Source organism: Trichechus manatus, unplaced genomic scaffold (genome assembly GCF_000243295.1).
Source record: "Trichechus manatus latirostris isolate Lorelei unplaced genomic scaffold, TriManLat1.0 scaffold00028, whole genome shotgun sequence".
Taxonomy (NCBI): Eukaryota; Metazoa; Chordata; class Mammalia; order Sirenia; family Trichechidae; genus Trichechus; species Trichechus manatus.
In genome coordinates this window covers 21,963,915-21,982,686 of record NW_004443964.1, presented here as the reverse complement: position 1 = coordinate 21,982,686, position 18,772 = coordinate 21,963,915, and the positions used below count along the sequence as shown (strand labels likewise).

The window sequence follows — 18,772 nt, the reverse complement described above, 5'->3', positions numbered from 1 at the left end:
GTTCGAACTGCCATACTTTCACTTAGCAGCTGAGCGCTTAACCACTGTGCCACTAGGGCTCCTTCCATAGAAGATAGGGTTGTTCAAAATTTGCCTTTTGCTACTGAACATTTTAGAAGGATTTATTAGCACCTTATTTAAGTGGATATCCTTCCTCAAAGCCTAGTGAGCTGATCCTTTTTTTTTAAGTCAATACTAGTTTGAGTAACACATTCCTAAATGAATATCCATACAGAAGTCATTTCCATGGGTAGCTAGAAGGAATCATATAAATCAAAAGACAGTGATGTAATAGTTTATTTTTTTAAAAAGGTGTTTTTTTTTTATTTTTGCAATGTCACAGCTATAGGTGTACGAAGAGGTAAAACACATCTCCTTTTCCTTAACCATGCATCTTTTTACCTTCTGCACAATGGTAAAGTTTTTTGTTAATCTCATAGTCAAGAGTATAAAACAGAAGTTGGCAGATTATTTCTGTAAAGAGACAGATAGTAAATATGTTAGGCTTTGTGAGCCACATATAGTCTCTGTCATGTATTCTTTCATGTATTCTTTTTTAACAACCCTTTAAAAATGTACATCATTTGCTTGTACCATACAAAAACAAGCCAGGCCAAATTTGACCTGTGGGCAATAATTTGCCAACCCCTGGTATAGAGTATCTACTTTCTGTTTCGTCAGTGAAATTGCACTCTTCAAGCTTGACAGTCTGCTGCCTGGAAGTCAAATAGAGAAAGGCCTTGTTTACAACTGAATGTGGCTTACGACAAAAGTAGAAATGGAGAGCTCCTGCTCACTTTTGACCTCCCAAGCAATTTTCCATTCACTCATTCATTCGATAAATTTGTTAAGCACCTACTATATACATTATTAACTATCTGTGTTAGCAGAGATTTCCAGTGTTTCTTTCTTAAAAGGGTGATTTCTCCAGTTTCTCTAAACAAGGAATTATCAGAGGTCTTTATACTCATACCTTTTAGGGAAAATTAGATTAAGATTTCCATCAGCATTCAAGGAGTCATGATTTTAGGAAATCAAGCTAATGATATTTGCACTGATAAGGACACCTCCTTCTTAAAGTCACAGCCTAGATGAGGAAAAATACCTACCTCTATTAAAACGATACTTCTTTTCTACCCATAGGCTGAAACTTAAAAAAAAAAAAAAAAAAAATCCTCAAATCTAGAACACCCCCCAAATAACTTCTTCCCATTTTCCTAGTTTGCTGCCATGTAACATAAAATCTGGATCCAGGTAGAGCTCTTCATTAGCTTTCTATTTCAGCCATAAAACAACATTATTTAGGGCTGAACACTGCCTTGGAAACAATCTGCACTCTTACATTTCATCTTGGGGAAGGAATGGTGATGTTTCTGCTCCTTCAGGCTGAAAACTAACTGTTAGCTTTCTGAATCCTGCTATTTATCCAAGGTGAGGGAAGACTTTAACGTGACCGAAAGGAGCACAGGATTTCTGTATTAAAAAACAGAGGTTGCCCTCAGTCCATCTCTTTGGTAAAGACATCAACTACAATAATCCGATTACTCATACCACAGAGACATGGCACATTTTGTAATTAAAAGTGTTTGTGATTTTCCTTTTGACCACGTAAACAAAAGGGGAAATGCCTTGGGAAACCACTTTGCAATGTTCTCTCATTTTTCTTAAATACACATGTGTACAATCAGTTCTCCCTTTGATCAAGTTCATGGGAGAAAGGAGAGAGTAGGCCAAGGTTATCGCTTTCGCTCCCCTTTCTGTGTCCTTTTCTTTTCCTTTTCCTTGCGCTCCTGCTTGGCTAGTTTGTCCCTCTCCCTCTGCAACTTGTCTTGTTCCTTCTTCCTTTGGGACTCATCCCGAAGCGAGTCTCGCTCCAGTTTTCGGGCATTGAGGACATCTTCCACATTGGTGTTTCGGAACAGAGCTACAGGTGAGTTAAGCGATTAGGGTACAGGTCACAACCACTGCTTTTTTCCTTCTGGCTATCCTTGCTCCACATGCTAAGTCCTGAATGTGTTCTCTACCTACTCCGAGTCTTAAAAAGTCATATTTATCTTTGGTCTGACGCAAAATCCTAAAGCTATCATTGTAAAAGTTAAAAAAAAGTCCCTCACTAAACCAAAGCTAAGAAGTTTCCTGAACACAACCAAACACTTCGAGGGACACAGTAGCAGGGGCGGGAGTCTGGGGACCATGGTTTCAGGGGACATCTAGGTCAATTGGCATAACAAAGTTTATTAAGAAAATGTTCTGCATCCCGCTTTGGTGAGTGGCGTCTGGGGTCTTAAAAACAAGGAAGCGGCTATCTAAGATGCATCAACTGGTCCCAACCTACTGAAGCAAAGGTAAGTATTAGCCCAAGAGATAGAAAGGACCACATAAACCAGAAACTGCATCAGCCTGAGACCAGAAGAACTAGATGGTGCCTGGTTATCACCAATGACCGCCCTGGCAGGGAACACAACAGAGTCCCTAACGGAGCAGGAGAAAAGTGGGGCGCAGAACTCAAATTCTAGTAATAAGACCAGACTTAATGGTTTGATTGAGACTGGAGGGACCCTGGAAGTCATGGTTCCCAGACTGTTAGCCCAAAACTAAAACCATTCCTGAGGCCAACTCTTCAGACAAAGATTAGACTGGACTATCGGACATAAAATGATACTCATGAAGAGTGTGCTTCTTAGCTCAGGTAGATATATGAGACTAAATGGGCAGCTCCTGTCCAGAGGCAAGATGAGAAGGCAGAGAGGGTCAGGAGCTGGTTGAATGGATACAGGAAATCCAGGGTGGAAGGGAGAAGTGTGCTGTCACGGTACAGGCAGAGCAACTAGAGTCACATAACTATAAATTTTTGTATGAGAGACTAATTTGAATTGTAAACTTTCACTTAAAGCACAACAATAAAAAAAAAAAAGTTCCTCAGAATAAAAATTTCAGAGGATCTAAATCTGAATTTTAAAATATTTTATCAAAATGAAATTTCATTCCAGAATAAGTACTAAACATCATTCAAGGGCAGAGTATTGTTGGAGCAGCTAGGCTAGTTTTAGTGAGTAGAGTATGAAGTGTAACTGGTAAAACTTTTATGTACTTGGCAATATTAAAGTGCTTGAAAAGACTTAAGTTGTTTAACCCTACTAAACTTTTTTTCCCTAGACCACTAAAGTTTAAGTGAAATCCATGTTCTAATAGCCATGAACTCAATTTATAATAAGAGTTGTGAAATAATAAGTTTAACCATAGTTAGAAAACACCAAGACAAAAACTTTACCTCTCATTTCTTATGACTCTAAAAACAATGTTTATACTAATCAAGCTCTTTTCTAAAAATGACTTTTTTCTGCTTTAGTTCTTTTATATAAATAAGTCTCCTGAAATAACCTCCCCTTGCTCTGATAATCCACCATACTCCTCATCTTTAAGAAGGTGGGTGGTGGATCTCTAAACTCACCTTCTCTAGTAAGCTTCTAATAAGTGACTCTGTTGGTAGGGACCTTCCTTAGCACATATGTTTCAATACGTACTACTGCTTAGTCTGTTAAAAGTTTCATTTTGTGTTCTCTTTCCAACAAATTATAAGGTCTCTGAGGACAAAGACCAAGACTTCAATATTGTTTTAATCCTTACACAGTGCTGGGCAACCAGTGCTATACACAGGGAGTACAGATTCTTATTTTTCCTCACAAATCCTTCCTTCAAGCTAATCCCGTCACAGTACATGTTAACGTGTTCTTTGGGGAAAGTTCTTGCTAAATTGACTAGGTTCGTCCTAGGAATGGGGCTCCCAATGCTGGTGTGACATAAGCTCCTGGAGCTAATGGGAGCCCTCAGCAATGACAGCATGGCAAAATAAAAACTGACCTTCAAGGATTCTATGGAGAAACACATGGGGGTGGACACAGAGAAGGATACATTTGTCAGAACCAATGTTCATTGCGGTGGCACCTGAATCATCCTTCTCATCTGCTTCAGTGAGTGACGTTAAGGAAAGTCACATGGAAGACAAGGGTTGGCATATCCCAACCTAACATTAGAAAACATTCAGGAGACTGGTGGGTGGGAAAGGCACATCGAATGGAAGGAAGACAGTCAGGGATGTGGTGGTAAACCCAGGAGATTCATCTTTATAAGTCTCAACTTAGTGAACATTGTTCAAAGATCCTTATTTTTAAGATCCTATCTCTTAGAAGCTGAAAAGAAACTTTAGCTGATCTGGGTGGGCTGTCACATTTACCTGGAAGTTAGGGGATGGCAAGATACCTCTAAAACAGTGGTTCTTGATGTATGATTCCCAGAACCACCTGGGGACTCGTGAGAAATGCAGATTCTCTGGCCCCATCCCAGACCTACTAAATCAGAAACTCTGGTGGTGGGGCCCAGCAGTCTGTTTTTTAACAAGCCATCCAGGCAAACCACTGCTTTAAAGTTATCTTCCAGACAAAGGAATGAGATTTTGTAACTGGAACCATAGCTCTGCCAACTCTGGCAAGAAAAGTCATGGGGAAAAACTGTAAGTGTCACATACTTCATTCAAGTAGGCTAAGAAAGCTAAGCATTTCCTAAACAAATTCCAAGTTTACAGGGAACCAAAACTGCCCCCGCTAGGAACACTTTCTTTTTGCATAGTCCCTGTACTCAAATTCCAAATTTATTCTGGTGTTGCCTGTGGGTTCAGTCTCACTTTTAATTATGTAGTCACTGGAACATAAAAAAATTCAGTGAAACTTCTCCAACTTTAGGGAATCCTTCATCCAAAAGTATCCAGATTCTAGTCCTGGTTTTGCCACTAACTCTGAATGCCTCTGATCTCCCACTCATTTGTGCCTTACTTTCCTTATCTACTGTGAAAGAATAAAACATGGATAATACATGTGATACTGAATGGCATAGAAAGGTGCTATACAAATATAAGAAATCACAGCCCTATCCTGTTTTCTGAAAACAAGATATAAAAAGTCCATTATTAAGGTATCATTTGCTTTACAGTAAAATTTTCAGGAATATTCTGATTTTATATTGAAAACGTAAGTCTAGGATCAATTATTCCAACATCATTCCTCATACCCATAAAGGGCCATATCACTGCCATTCAGAGGGAAAAAAATTAAGCTACAGAGGGGCACTGACAACTTCCCAAAGCTCACTGTAAAACAACAAACACTTCTGCCTTGAGCCTTAGGGAACGGTGCTGAGACTCCAGAAAGGATATTCCTCTTCATCTGTGACATCAGCATACTGGGCCAGGAGGGCAGCTTTTCTCTGCTTCTCCTCTTCTGACACCATCTTGGGCTTCACCACGATTTGCGCCTGCTTCTCAATTAGGGTGGCAATGGCCTGTACCTCATCTGGCAGTGGAAAGGAGGGACAATAGGTTGTATGAGAGAGAAATTAAGCTCACTGAACCACCAGTCCACCCAGGCAGTGTTGGTCCTAAAGGCACTGGCATCTCTGACTCCTTAGAGCCCTGGGGCTCAAAGGAGGTGCCTTAGGGGCCAATGAGAAAGGCAAGAAGAGGGCATGCAGGCCAGGCTTTAAACCTTGTATCCATCGTCAATCAGAGCAGCCTTGCTTTTATCTGTTTTATATATTGTGGCTGCATAAGTTCCCATTAAAACAAAAATAAGTCTGCTGCTTAAAAGAAAAAAAAAAAGTTGAAAAGCACTACATTAGAACCATTGAAAATTAAGCCTCCAAAGATGCAACTTTCTCCCCTCTCATCCCAGAAACCTAAGAAGGAATACAGAACCAACATAAGCTGGTTCCTTTCATGTTTATAATTATGCCAGGTGAAATTCTTAGACTTAAAATAAAAATCAACCAATAAGTTCTCTGTTCTCAATGAAAGGAGGCAATGGTGTAGAGTAGTGGTTCTCAAACCTGGCTGCACATTAGAATCATTTTTAAAGACATTTGAATGCCTGGCCTCAGCTCCAAAGATGTTGGTATAAAATTGGTCCATGGTACAGCCAGGCACTGGTATTTTTTTAATGTCTGTCAAGTGACTCTAATGTACAGTCAAGGCTAAGAAGCAACAGTGTAGACAGTTTCGAATAGATTCAAGTTTGGTTTTTAGGATTTAAATATTCTACAGCTAATTTGTCATCATAATAGTGAAGTATATTAGCTCATTTTGCTTCCACTTTAAAGAGTGAAGGCTTTAGCTGAATAAGGCAAAAGCCCAACCATAATTTGTGCTATGACATATGAATATAGAAAAGGTGGGAGGTGGTAAAAATGTATTTGACCTGCAATGTAAATGGGAAAGGAGCAGTGGAAAGAATGAAAAAGTAAAAATCACAATGAAGATAACTTCTCAGTTTGAACTGGAAAAACATAAAAGAGGAAAAGAAAACCAATGTTCAGTAAAATGTTAAAGTGAGCTGCTGGTGTTGCCAGTTTAAATGATCTTAGGGAAAATGAGTATCCAAAGGGGAAAACTAAAAACTCTTCCCTAACAGCTGTATAGTAAAAGCTGTTGGAAAAGACACTGAAGGTTAGATACAGAAACTCCAACTCTACCTTCTTTTTTCACTTTGGTGACTACATTCTGAGTTTCCGACCATCGTTCCACAATCTCCCGACAGATATTAAGTAGGGAGTCTTCTTCCTAGTTGGAAAAGTAAACCAATTAGTTTTCTCAGAGTGCCCTCAAAAATAATAGCAACCTCAATCCCGCTCCTAAGTATATATCCTAAAGAAATAAGGACCATGACATGAATAGACATATGCACACTCATGTTCACTGCAACATTATTCACAATAGTAAAAAGATGGAAACAACCTCAGTGCCCATTAATGGACAAATGGATAAACAAACTGCGGTACACACACACAATGGAATATTACATCACGGTAAAGAATATAATGACGAATCTGCGAAACATCTCACAACACGGATGAACCTGGAGGGCATTATGCTGAGTAAAATAAGTCAATCACAAAAGGACAAATATTATATGAGACCACTATTATAAAAAGTCAAGAAAAGGTTTCCACACAGACAGAAACATTCTTTGATGGTTACCAGGGATAGGGGGGACCATTAACTAGAGAGTAGCCATGTACTAACTTTCGTGAAAAGAGACAGAATACACAATATGGGGGAAGTCAGCACAACATAATCAAGATAAAGGAAGATAATGAAAGTTATGCAAGAGTAAAAGGCAACAACTGTCAATACTGATACACATACAATCCTCTAACAGTAATAACAAATGATAATGTACAAGTGGATACATAGGTAGATATGTAAGCTGAACAGGGGTGGGAAGGCATAGGGAAGTACACCCACATACATATATATGCGCACATGCTGCAAATATACCCATGTATGCAATAGTGCACACAGAGGACACAGTCATGAAAACTTCTTAGCCATAACCATATACCTACCTCCTGGGACTGAGATACTGGGCTCCAGGGCTAGGGACTATAGTCTTGGGGGACATCTAGGTCAATTGGTATATCATAATCCATAGAGACAATGTTCTACATCCTACCTTGGTGAGTTGCGACTGGGGTCTTAAAAGCTTGTGAGTGGCCATGTAAGAGACACAACTGGTCTCTTCCCGTCCAGAGCAAAGAAGAGTGAAGACAACCAAAGACTCAAGAAAACAAATAGTCCAAAGGACTAATAGACTATACTAGTCTGGGACTAGAACTAGATGGTGCCCGATAACCATTATTAGAACAGGACCACAGTAGTAGGTCATAAACAAAGTAGGAGAGAAATGTAGAACAAATTTCAAACTCATAAATAAGACCAGGCTTCTGGTCTGACAGAGACTAGCGGAACCCCCGAGACTATAGCCTTCAGACACCCTTCAAACTTGGAAATGAAATCACTCCCAGAGATCGCATGATAGCCATACAACAGGCAGGCCTATAAAATGAACAATAACACAAGTGAGGAATGTATACCTCAGAACAATCAACTATACGAGACTTTAAGGGCAGCACTTGCCCAGAAGCAAAGTTCAGAAGGATGGTAGGGGCAGGGAAGCTGGGCAAATGGACACAGCTGGGGAGAGTGCTGACACATTCAGGGGTTTGCAACCAATGTCATGACGAAACAAGCTGTGTATAAATTGATGAATGGGAAACTAATTTGCTCTGTAAACTTTCACCTACAAAACAATAAAATGTTCAAAAATAAAATAACAGCAACCTGAAAAATCCTAACTACAGGGCGTGAATCTGGGAAGAAATCATGAGAAGGGCTTGGAGAGTCATAGAATAGTGTGCATTTCTCTTCTGAGGCTATGGAAACCGAAGTAATTCTGTGTGTGCTCCACAAGCCACACCTGCCAGGTCAAGAGCACACATTCCATTCTGCCAACTGCAGGGGAAGGATTCCCACCACTCAGGGCAGTCCTCTTCATTCTTTTGGAGCAAAAACCTGTTGGCTGAGTCAAAACTCCACTCTGTGCAACCTTCATTGGATGATAGACTCAACTCAACATTCTCCAAGATTAATCAACTTTCGTGCTGCTTACTGACACATAAAGAGGAGGTAAATGAGGAGATAGTCTCCTAGCCAACCATTCCTCTGTCCATTTTACATTAGCATACATATTTTACAGGCCAACCAATCTCCTTCCTCAGCATGGCATAACAAAAAAAAAAGTTGGCTTTCATGTCAGACATACTAAGTTCAAACGCCAGACCTATGAGCAAGTTTCTTAACTTTCTCTTACATCTTCCCAGGATGTTAGTGAGGATTACAGCAGAATCTGTATAAAGTGCCTATGCTACTTGGTAAAAAATAGGCATTCAACAAAGATGAGTATTTCCCCCTATCTTCATTATGGCTGCCTTCATGACAGTCACATGCCACCCCTCAGGGCAAACTAGCAGAGTTCACATTTACTTTGTGTTTACCATATGCCAGGAGCCCTGGTGCCGCAGTGGTTAAAGAGCTTGGCTGCTACCCAGAAGTTCGGCAGTATGAATCCACCAGTTGCTCCTTGGAAACCCTGTGGGGCAGTTCTACTCTGTCCTAGAGTGTCGCTATGAGTCAGAATCAACTCAATGGCAATGGGTTTGGTTTTTTGGTTTTACCATATGCCAGGCACTATTCTAAATACTTTACATGAAAAATCTCAATTCTTAAAATAAGTCCCACAAAGTAAGTACTATTACTAGTCTCAATTTAGAGGAGGGAACCAATGCATGGAGATTAAGAAACTTGCCCAAGGTCACACAAGAATAAGTGAATTAAGCAGTCAGGCTTGAAGTCCATATTCTTAATCATTATACTATACCATCTTTCCAAAGAAAAGTAAGCAGTTGGAATACAGACCTATTCTGGATATCATTATTTGTCCCCAGCAGAGGATTCCGTCCTCTACTCTGCATCCTTCTAGCACATGTGCCAGATATGCAGAACTTCTTTGGTCCAGAGTTCCTGTAGTTCTTGGAGCCCCCAGGGGGAAAAAAAAAACAAAGGAAGAGGAAAAGAAAAAAGCACAGGAAAAGGAGTGGAGAGGCAAAAGAGAAAGACAGCTCTTGGACGAGAAGGTGGTTTATTCCTCCAGTCTCCTTGCCTGAACCAATTAGTTCATGTATCCATTCACTCATTCATTCATCCAGAAAGTGCCTGTTATGTTCAAAGCACTAAGATGAATGAGACTTCATGAATGAGAAACAGTGCCTGGCTTCATGGCACTTATAATTGAGTAGGCTGGTATATAAACAGCTGCCATAAAATGTAATACTTTGACCACCCTGCTTAAAATTGCAACTCACCCCTCTACTTCACTCCTGATCCCCTTACAGCGCTCTTTCTTCACAGCACTTATCACTTTCTAACATACTGGTATATAACTTACTGATTATGGTTTTGTGTGTGTGTGTGTGTTTTTTTCTGGTCTGTTTTGTTCTCTCAGGTACCCAAAGCACTTAGGGCAGTGTCATGGATTGAATGTGTCCCCCAAAAATGTGGGTAGCAACTTGGGTAGGTCATGATTCCCAGTATTGTATGATTCCAGTATTATATGATTTTAGTGTTATCTGATGTGATTTCCTTATGTGTTGTAAACTCTACCACTATGATGTCCTCATGTGTTATAAATTCTATCACTGTGATGAGGTTATACTGATGAGGTTGACAAGATTAGTGTCTTAATGCAATCTCTTTTGAGATATAAAAGAGAGAAGCGAGCAGAGACACATGGGAACCTCATGCCACCAAGAAAGCAGTTTTGGGAGCAGAGCGTGTCCTTTGGACCTGAGGTTCCTGCGCAGAGAAGCTCCCAGACCAAGGGAAGACTGATGTATTACAAGGACCTTTCTCCAGAGCCGACAGAGAGAGAAAGCCTTCTCCTGGAGCTGATGCCCTGAATTTGGACTTGTAGCCTACTGGACTGTGAGAGAATAAACTTCTCTTTGCTAAATCCATCCACTTAGAGCAGCACCAGATGACTAAGACAGGCAGGGACTTCTGTCTGTTTTGTTTCCTGATGGATCCCAAGCACTCAGGGCAGTGCTTGACATACGTAAGCTCTCAACAAAAACGTGATGAATGAATCAATCAATCAATGCAAGTACTAATGGAGGGACTAAAGAGAAGGATGATAGAAAGCTTTTATTTACTGTTATTTGCTCCCAACTATAACACTGTTCTTGAATCTTAAACTGTTGCTGATAAACGTCTTAGTTTCTAATACTGCATCCTAATCCAATCTGGTGACTGATCTGGTTATGCCTTTTGTTTTCCCTAGAAAGGGATTTGGTAGACAGTCAAGGGCTCCTGGTACTATATGCAGCCAGACTAACTGACAGACAGAAAGTAGCACTTTGAACTACGTGTCTAATATATATTCATTCATTTGCCCTTATTGTTCTGTAAAAATGCTTCTCAGTTGTTTCATGGACAGACTCCCTGCCTCACCATATAATTGCTGGCCAATTCTTTCCACAGTCAGTTTCTACACGGAAAAGACTGGGAAAACTATGAGAAAATTAAATATGGTGTTTGAATTGGGCGGCGTAAGGGGGGTAGCCACCATTAAAAATCATCTTGTCTTTTGTAGTTTACGCAAACAAGAGGTAAATACAAAGAACCACAGATCCCTTCTAGATAACTTTGCCTCTTCTACCAAGAGCCTGGAAGAGTGTAAAGCAAACTCATGCCTATCTTTGTAAGCAGACATACAGCTCTAAATAATGACACAATTAAAACAACTGATCAAGGAGCTGGCACCAGAAACCAGCCCAAGTTATTTCAACTTCCTCTTTATGGAGTCTTTAGAAACTTTCCAGGTAGAAGTAAAAACTAACTTAAATTGCTTGCCTCCTACTCTCTTCCCCTACAATCTGCTACTTCAGGGTCCAAGAAAATTTACTTTGGCTGTAACGTATTTCCACTGAACTTTAAAGTTTCATCACAAGCTGTGTTACAGCTTTCCCATTTATAACCCAATCTCACCAGTGCAGGCTCTGGGAGTCAAAGAGGCCCTTGCCAGGAGGACCTGGAACAGCTGTACGGTGTTATATTTCATGTGTATGCCCAATCAATGAACTGCACTTCTACCTTCCTCCACAAGATCTGTACAAAAGAAAGGTCAGCAAAATACTTTCTGCCACACGGCTGGATGGTGCCCAGCTGCCACTACTGACTGCTCTTGCAGGGACTGCAGTGGAGGGTCTCGGACAGAGCTGGAGAAAAATGCAGAACAAAACTCTAACTCGCAAAAAAGACCAGACTTACTGGCCTGACGGAAACTGGAGAAACCCTCAGAGTATGGCCCCCAGCCACCCTTATAGCTCAGTAACGAAATCACTCCTGAGATTCACCCTTCAGCCAGGGATTGGACAGGCCCATAAAACAAAATGAGACTAAAGGGGACACCAGCCCAGGAGCAAGGACTAGAAAGCAGGAGTGGACAGGAAAGCTGGAGCTGGTAATAGGGAACCCAAGGTCCAGAAAGGGAGAGTGCTGACATGTTGTGGGGTTGGCAACCAATGTCATACAACAATATATGTACTCATTGTTTAATGAGAAGCTAATTTGTTCTGCAAATGAAAAAAAAAAAAAAAACACTTTATGCCTTCTACTCTTCTCTCCTATATGCTCTTTAAAAAAAAAGTATGCATATTTACATCTACGTATATGGTCATAATACCTTTTGATTCTCTTTAATAGTCTCTGAAAACTGGTTTTGAGGATAACAAATTAACCCATTTTAAAACCTGTTCATTGTGATAGATGCCAGAGGATAAAGCCTTTGATGGGCAAGTGGCCCTCACAGTCATAGTCTGGTTTCCAGAACTCCTCTAAACCAGGAATGCAGAGCCAACTCTGCCTTCTACACCATTGAGTGATGGTGTGAGTAAGGTTTATTTCTGAGCTTGTTGTGTTCAAAAGGAAATAATTTCTTGTACAGCCACAGGCAGCACCTGTTATCTATGACTAATAAACGCATCTAATAAATGTGTGTGTTGGGGATAGGGGAAACAGAGATGAAGATAGCAAAAAGGGTCAGGTTGGAAAAGGAGACATCTTTGTGGCTTACTACTGAAACACAGTTTAAAGTGTTCGTTTCTGAATTCTTAATTCTGCTTCTAACAGGCTACTTAAGTCAAGTTTATCTCCCTCTTTTAAAGGTTTCATTTCTCTCATCCCCCCTTCTATTTCCCCACCAATGATTAACCACCTATTGCCGTCAAGTCGATTCCGATTCACAGCGATCCTACAGAACAGAGAAGAATTGCCCCACAGGGTTTCCAAGGCTGTAAATCTTCACGGAAGCAGACAGCCACATCTTTCTCCCGCGAAGTGGGTGGTGGGTTCCAACCGCTTAACCACTGCGCCACCAGGGCTCCTCACCAATGATCAGTGCATTCTAAATACGTACTGTAAATACTGTGAAGTACCAACTACAACATTTGCTTCAGTACCGCGGAGGCATGAAAATACCTCTACAAGCAGCCTACCCTTTTTTGATTCCTGCCTCCAAAATGGGAACCGAGTGGATACTTCCTGCAGGCTTTTGTCATGGGACAGCCCTGGGCACTGGCTCTTAAAGGGCACAAACATTTCAGAGGCCCCAGAACACTTCATCACCCCTTCTGAACACTGTCAACGGATGGGGATGAAGTTGGTCGTTAGACGTTTATGATAAAAACTCCCATTTAAACATTTCAACACCTTCGGAAGAACACTCACCCTGCTCACCCACAGGTATCCCGAAAGGGTCCTGTCCCCAAGAATAAGAAAAAGCCCTTCCTCTCTATGCACCTGGTTGGGAGCAACTCCCTTGCCCCGCGGCCCAGGGCTCAGAGAGTATTTCTCTCCCAAATGAGACCACTAACCCCTTGGGACTCTGGGTAGGGGGAAGGGGTTGCGAAGTCCCGATAGGAGTCCTCAGGGACCGGCCTGAAGCTGAAAAAATATGTCCGCGCTTCTCACCAGGAAAGCAGAGAGGATGCCCTGCAGAGCGTCCAACTTCTCTTCTTCCTCCTCCTCCTGCAGGACACCCAGGATATAGGCGCCGTACACAGCTCGGTCCACTCCCAGCGCCTCCAACCGTCCGTCCAGCCACATCCCAAAGCCGCTGCCCCCACCATCGCCTTCGGCGGAGCCTGCCGCAGCCACTTCGCTGGGCGCCGCCATCTTGGGGTCAGGGTCCTGCCAGCCCCGGGGGCGCCTACCGCAGTGCCTGACGGGCCGCGCGGCGGGGCCACCGCGCATGCCCAGAGAGAAACCACCCTTCCCCGCCTCCAGCCCTGTCCCCGCCCCCCCCCAACCCCGCAGCAAGCCCCAGCGAGCCGGGCGGAAAGTCCCGGTGAGTCGTAGGGATCAGCTTGGGGGTTCTGTAATTTATTTAAGCGCGTCTTCACGTACCTTCGGTCACGTGATCTCATAGGCACTCAGACATGTGAGTATTCTTAACAGACTCCTTACGGTTGGGGAAGTTGAGAAAAGTTCAGCAGCTTTGCCAAAGGCACACGGCGGATAGCTTAACAGTACTGGAACCCAACTTCGATTCCAGCGCTTCTGACCACTTTAGTCCCCGCGCACGCGTGGCTTACTAAGCCACCCACTCCCGCACAACTCTCATTTAAAGAACCCATAGAGCTTTTCCCAGTAGCTTTCAAGCAGAAACCTGTGGACTCCACCGGGAATGCTCACCGTCGCAGTTAATACTTCAACTTTCGCTTTTCTAAGACCCTTCCCCATCAAAACTCAGCTTTAGAAAGCCGCCTTGATTTCCCTGCAGTCTGGGTTGAGAACACTCCGTTGTGCTGCGCAGTTGCTTCTCTCCACTTTTCATGCTGTATTTAACGAAGTACCTGGCACATACTAACAACTCAGTAAATGAACAGGCAACCCGAAGTCATTTCTTTCACTCATTGGTTCAACGCTTACACAGGAATATCTTTGACTAGCCTTCCTTACCCTCTGTCAGGCCCTGTGCTAAGAACTTTTCTTGGGTTATTTCATGTAATCCCCCCAACAACCTTGTGAGGAGATGCTTTTATTGTCCACATTTTAAAGATAAGGAAACTGAGACAGCCACGCAGGTAGACGTGGTAAGCCCCCCAGAGCCTCAGTTGACTGCAAAACACTTGGCTCTATGGTAGAACGAATTACCCGAGAATCTGGCTTGGTTTGGGGGAACTGCAGAGTCCCTGGCCTGACTCCTTCACCAAATATTGTTGAGTACCTACAGCATGTTATTGCTGCTGCTATTGATGCTGTTAAGTGCCAGTGAGTCGGTTCGGACTCAGCGCCATTCTCACAATCATTGCTATATTTTAGCCCATTGTTGTAGCCACCGTGTCAATCCATCTCACTGAGGGTCTTCTGCTTCATATAGTCCAGCTTCTTGGATTATTTGCTCAGCATACATATTTAATAAGTATGGTGATAGGATACAACCCTGACGCATGCCTTTCCTGATTTTAAACCAAGCAGTATCCACTTGTTCTGTTCCAACAGCTGTCTCTTGGTCTGTGTACAGATTCCACATGAGCACAATTAAGTGTTCTGGAATTTGCATTCTTTCCAAAGTTATCCATAATTTGCTACTAGGCACTGAAAATGCAAAGATGAATGACACAGAATCTCTACCCTCAAGTGGTCTGCAGTCCAGTGAGAACAAACACGTTTAAATAACTAATTACAGTATTAAAAAACCAAACCCATTGACTTGGAGTCAATTCTGACTCATAGTGCCTGTACAGGACAAAGTAGAATTGCCCCATAGGGTTTCTAAGGCTGTAATCTTTTTTTTTTTTTTTTAATTTTAATGTGCTTTAAGTGAAAGTTTGCAGTGCATATTAGTTTCTCATTCAAAAATTTATACACAAAAAATTGTAACATTGGTTGCAATCCCCACAATGTGTCAGCGCGCTCCCCCTTTCCCTTTACACCCTGGGGTCCCCATGTCCATTCTTCCAAGTTTCATGTCTCTTCCTGCCTTCTCATCTTTGCTTTTGGGCAGGTGTTGCCCATTCACCCATTTCCTACTCCCTAGCACACAAGTAAAGAAAATAAAAATCCTCACAACTGGACCAATAAGCAACATCATGGTAAACGGAGAAAAGACTGAAGTTGTCAAGGGTTTAATTTTACTTGGATACATAATCAACACCCATGGAAGCAGCAGTCAAGAAATGCATTGCATTGGGCAAATCTGCTGCAAAAGACCTCTTTCAAGTGTTAAAAAGCAAAGACATCACCTTAAAGACTAAGGTGCACCTGACCCAAGCCATGGTGTTTTCAGTCACCTCATATGCATGCGAAAGCTGGACAATGAATAAGGAAGACTGAAGAAGAATTTACACCTTTGAATTATGGTGTTGGCAAAGAATATTGAATATACCAGGGACTGCCAAAAGAATGAACAAATCCGTCTTGGGAGAAGTGCAGCCAGAATGCTCCTCAGAAGCAAGGATGACGAGACTACGTCTCACATACTTTGGACATGTTATCAGGAGGGATCGGTCCCTGGAGAAGGACATCATGTTCGGTAAAGTAGAGGGACAGCGGAAAAGAGGAAGACCCTCAAGGAGATGGATTGACACAGTGGCTGCAGCAATGGGCTCAAGCGTAACAATGATTGTGAGGTTGGTGCAGGACCGGGCAGTGTTTCATTCTATTGTACATAGGGTCGCTGTGAGTCAGAACCGACTCGACCAGCCCTAACAACAGTAACAACAGCATGCAAATGTTTTACCAATAAGTCAAGAGTCATTGACACTTTTCCTTACTAGGTCCAATCAGCATAATGTCATCAATATAATGGACTAGTGTGACATCTTGTGGACGGGAAAGGCAATCAGGGTCCCTGCGGTCTAAATTATGACATAGGGCTGTGTCTTAGACTGGGTTCTCTAGAGACGCAAAACCAGTAAAGTGTATAAATATATATATATAGAGAGAGATTTATATCAATGAAATGGCTCATGCAGTTTTTAGAAATTGTAACATCCCAAGTCTGTGGGGCAGGAAAGAGGCTTCTCCTGACTCACATAACCGCAGGGGCTGGAAAACCCAAGATCGGCAGGCCAAAGAGCAGGGCTGTTGCTTATAGGCTGTGAAGATTGACGAATCTCAAGATCGGCAGGCAAGATGGGAGGTAAGCTGCTAGCTCAAGTCCCAAGAACCAGAGGTCAGAAAAACAGGAGCCAGCTGTATGATCTAGAAAGAGCAAAAGCCCTGTCAAGGAGAGCAGGAAGGACTAGGTGGCAGAGAGCAGAGAGATGAAGGCTGAGGGGGCGGTGAGCTTCCACAGGCCCCACCCCCGCTGGTACCACTCATAGCAGATCCCATCGTGGGGCTGATCACATATCAAATCTCAACAGGGAAGTGACCACAACATTATACATCTGCCAAAACACTGAGAATCATGGCCCAGCCAAGTTGACACACAATCTTAACCATCACAGACTGGAAAGTTGATGTAGCCCTGACGTAGGCAAATGAAGGTGTATTGCTGCCTTGCCAGCTGGAGGGAAACTGCTTCTGGAGGTCCTTCGAAACAGATATGGAGAAAAAGGCATTAGCCAGACTAATAGCTTTATACCAGATACCAGGACGTGTATTAATTTGCTCAAGCAATGAAACTACATCTGTAACAGCTGCTGCAATTGTGGTCACCACCTGGTTAAGTTTTTGATAGTCCACTGTCATTCTCCAAGATCCATCTGTTTTTTCTCAGGCTAAATAGGCGAATTGAATGGGGATGTGGTGAGAATCACCACCCCTGCATCCTTCAAGGCCTTGATGGTGGCAGTAATCTCTGCAAACCCTCCAGGAATGCAGTATTGCTGTTGGGTTTACTGTTTTCCTAGGTAGGGGCAGTTCTAATGGTTTCCACTTGGCTTTCCTACCATAATAGCTCTTACTGCATTTGTCAGGGATCCAATGTGGGGGTTCTGCAGTTGCTGAGTCTTATCTATTCCAATTATGCATCCCTGAATTGGGAAAATCACTACAGGATGGGTTCGGTGACCCACTGGACCTACTGTGAGACAGACGTGAGCTAAGACTGCATTAATAACCTGATCTCCATATGCCCCCACTCTGACTGGTGGGCCACAGTGACATTTTGGGTCTCCTGGAATTAGTGTCAGTTCAGAGCCAGTATCCAGTAATCTCTGAAAAGTCTGATTATTTCATTTTCCCCAATGAACAGTTGCTCTCATAAAAGACTGTAGTTCCCTTTGGGGAAGGCTGGGAGAAGGATTAACAGTATAAGTTTCTGGCAGTGTATTGAAGTCCTTCCTCAAAGGGACCCGGCCTCCCCTTCATTCAAGAGGTTGTGGGTCTTTAAACTCGCTCAAGTCTGGGAATTGATTGAGGGGCCATTTGAGTTAGACTGCTGTTCACTTGACCTAGAATTCATCGACTTGTACAAATCAAGTAAATATTTAGAAGATTTTCTATCTTGTTCATTCCTAGGGACGCCATGACTAAGTAGCTAAAGCCATAAGTCCACAGGAGTCAGACTATTCTGATTACTGCTTTGACTCTGCTGTCCATTGCAGTAACCATGCCCACCTTGTCTTTGTCGATTGAGTGCCGACACTTGGCCCCTACTACAATGGGGTCCAATCAGCCCTGTTGTAGTTAGGTGTCTTAATTTAGTTAGAGCAGCTCCCACTGTCAAATCTGACTTACATAAAATAGAAATCACAGCAGTCTTCAAGGATGCTGGGGCTCTCTTCACAAATTTGTTCCTCACAGTTGTGGTAAAAGGTGTGTCCTCTGGGTACTCCATGTGTGGGTCTGTGGGTCTAACCTGATAAATCTACTCTAGAATGCCAATTTCTCTAAGCCTTTGAATACCTTCTTCTATAATATACCAAGGCAGGTCTGGTACTTCAGCTTGATTTAGTATAGGCCACCAGATAATCTGTGCTTCAGCGACCCAACCAAATAAACTATTAGATCCTTTCCTAACTTCTCGAGCTGAAACATTGAGTAAAGAATCTGTGCTTACTGCAGGGGAAGTCAGTACAACTGGACTAAACCAAAGCTAAGAAGTTTCCTGAATACAACTGAACACTTCGAGGGACAGAGTAGCAGGGGTAGGTGTCTGGGGACCATGCTTTCAGGGGACATCTAGGTCAATTGGCAAACAAATTTTATTAAGAAAATGTTCTGAATCCTACTTTGGTGAGTGGCTTCTGAGGTCTTAAAAGCTTGCAAGTGGCCATCTAAGATGTATCAATTGGTCCCAACCACCTGGAGTAAAGGAGAATGAAGAACACCAAAGACACAAGGAAAGTATTAGCCCAAGAGACAGAAAGGGCCACATAA

At 42.5% G+C, this 18,772-nt stretch overlaps 1 protein-coding gene across 2 annotated transcripts; it reads right to left on the bottom strand.

Annotated features, from left to right (window-relative positions):
* Positions 1-279: 279 nt before the first annotated feature.
* CCDC43 (coiled-coil domain containing 43) lies at positions 280-13,618 on the bottom strand. Of its 2 annotated transcripts, none has more exons than XM_023729404.1 (5): positions 13,412-13,618; positions 6,520-6,607; positions 5,210-5,345; positions 3,862-3,971; positions 280-1,924 (listed from the first exon to the last, which is right to left on the bottom strand). In XM_023729404.1, the coding sequence occupies exons 1-5, from the start codon at positions 13,613-13,615 to the stop codon at positions 1,737-1,739; spliced, it is 726 nt and encodes a 241-aa protein (XP_023585172.1). In that variant the 5' UTR covers positions 13,616-13,618; the 3' UTR covers positions 280-1,736. The 2 variants fall into 2 exon arrangements, with proteins under 2 accessions (XP_023585172.1, XP_004374346.1); XM_004374289.2 differs by having other exon boundaries at positions 3,913-3,971.
* Between the last annotated feature and the right edge of the window lie 5,154 nt (positions 13,619-18,772).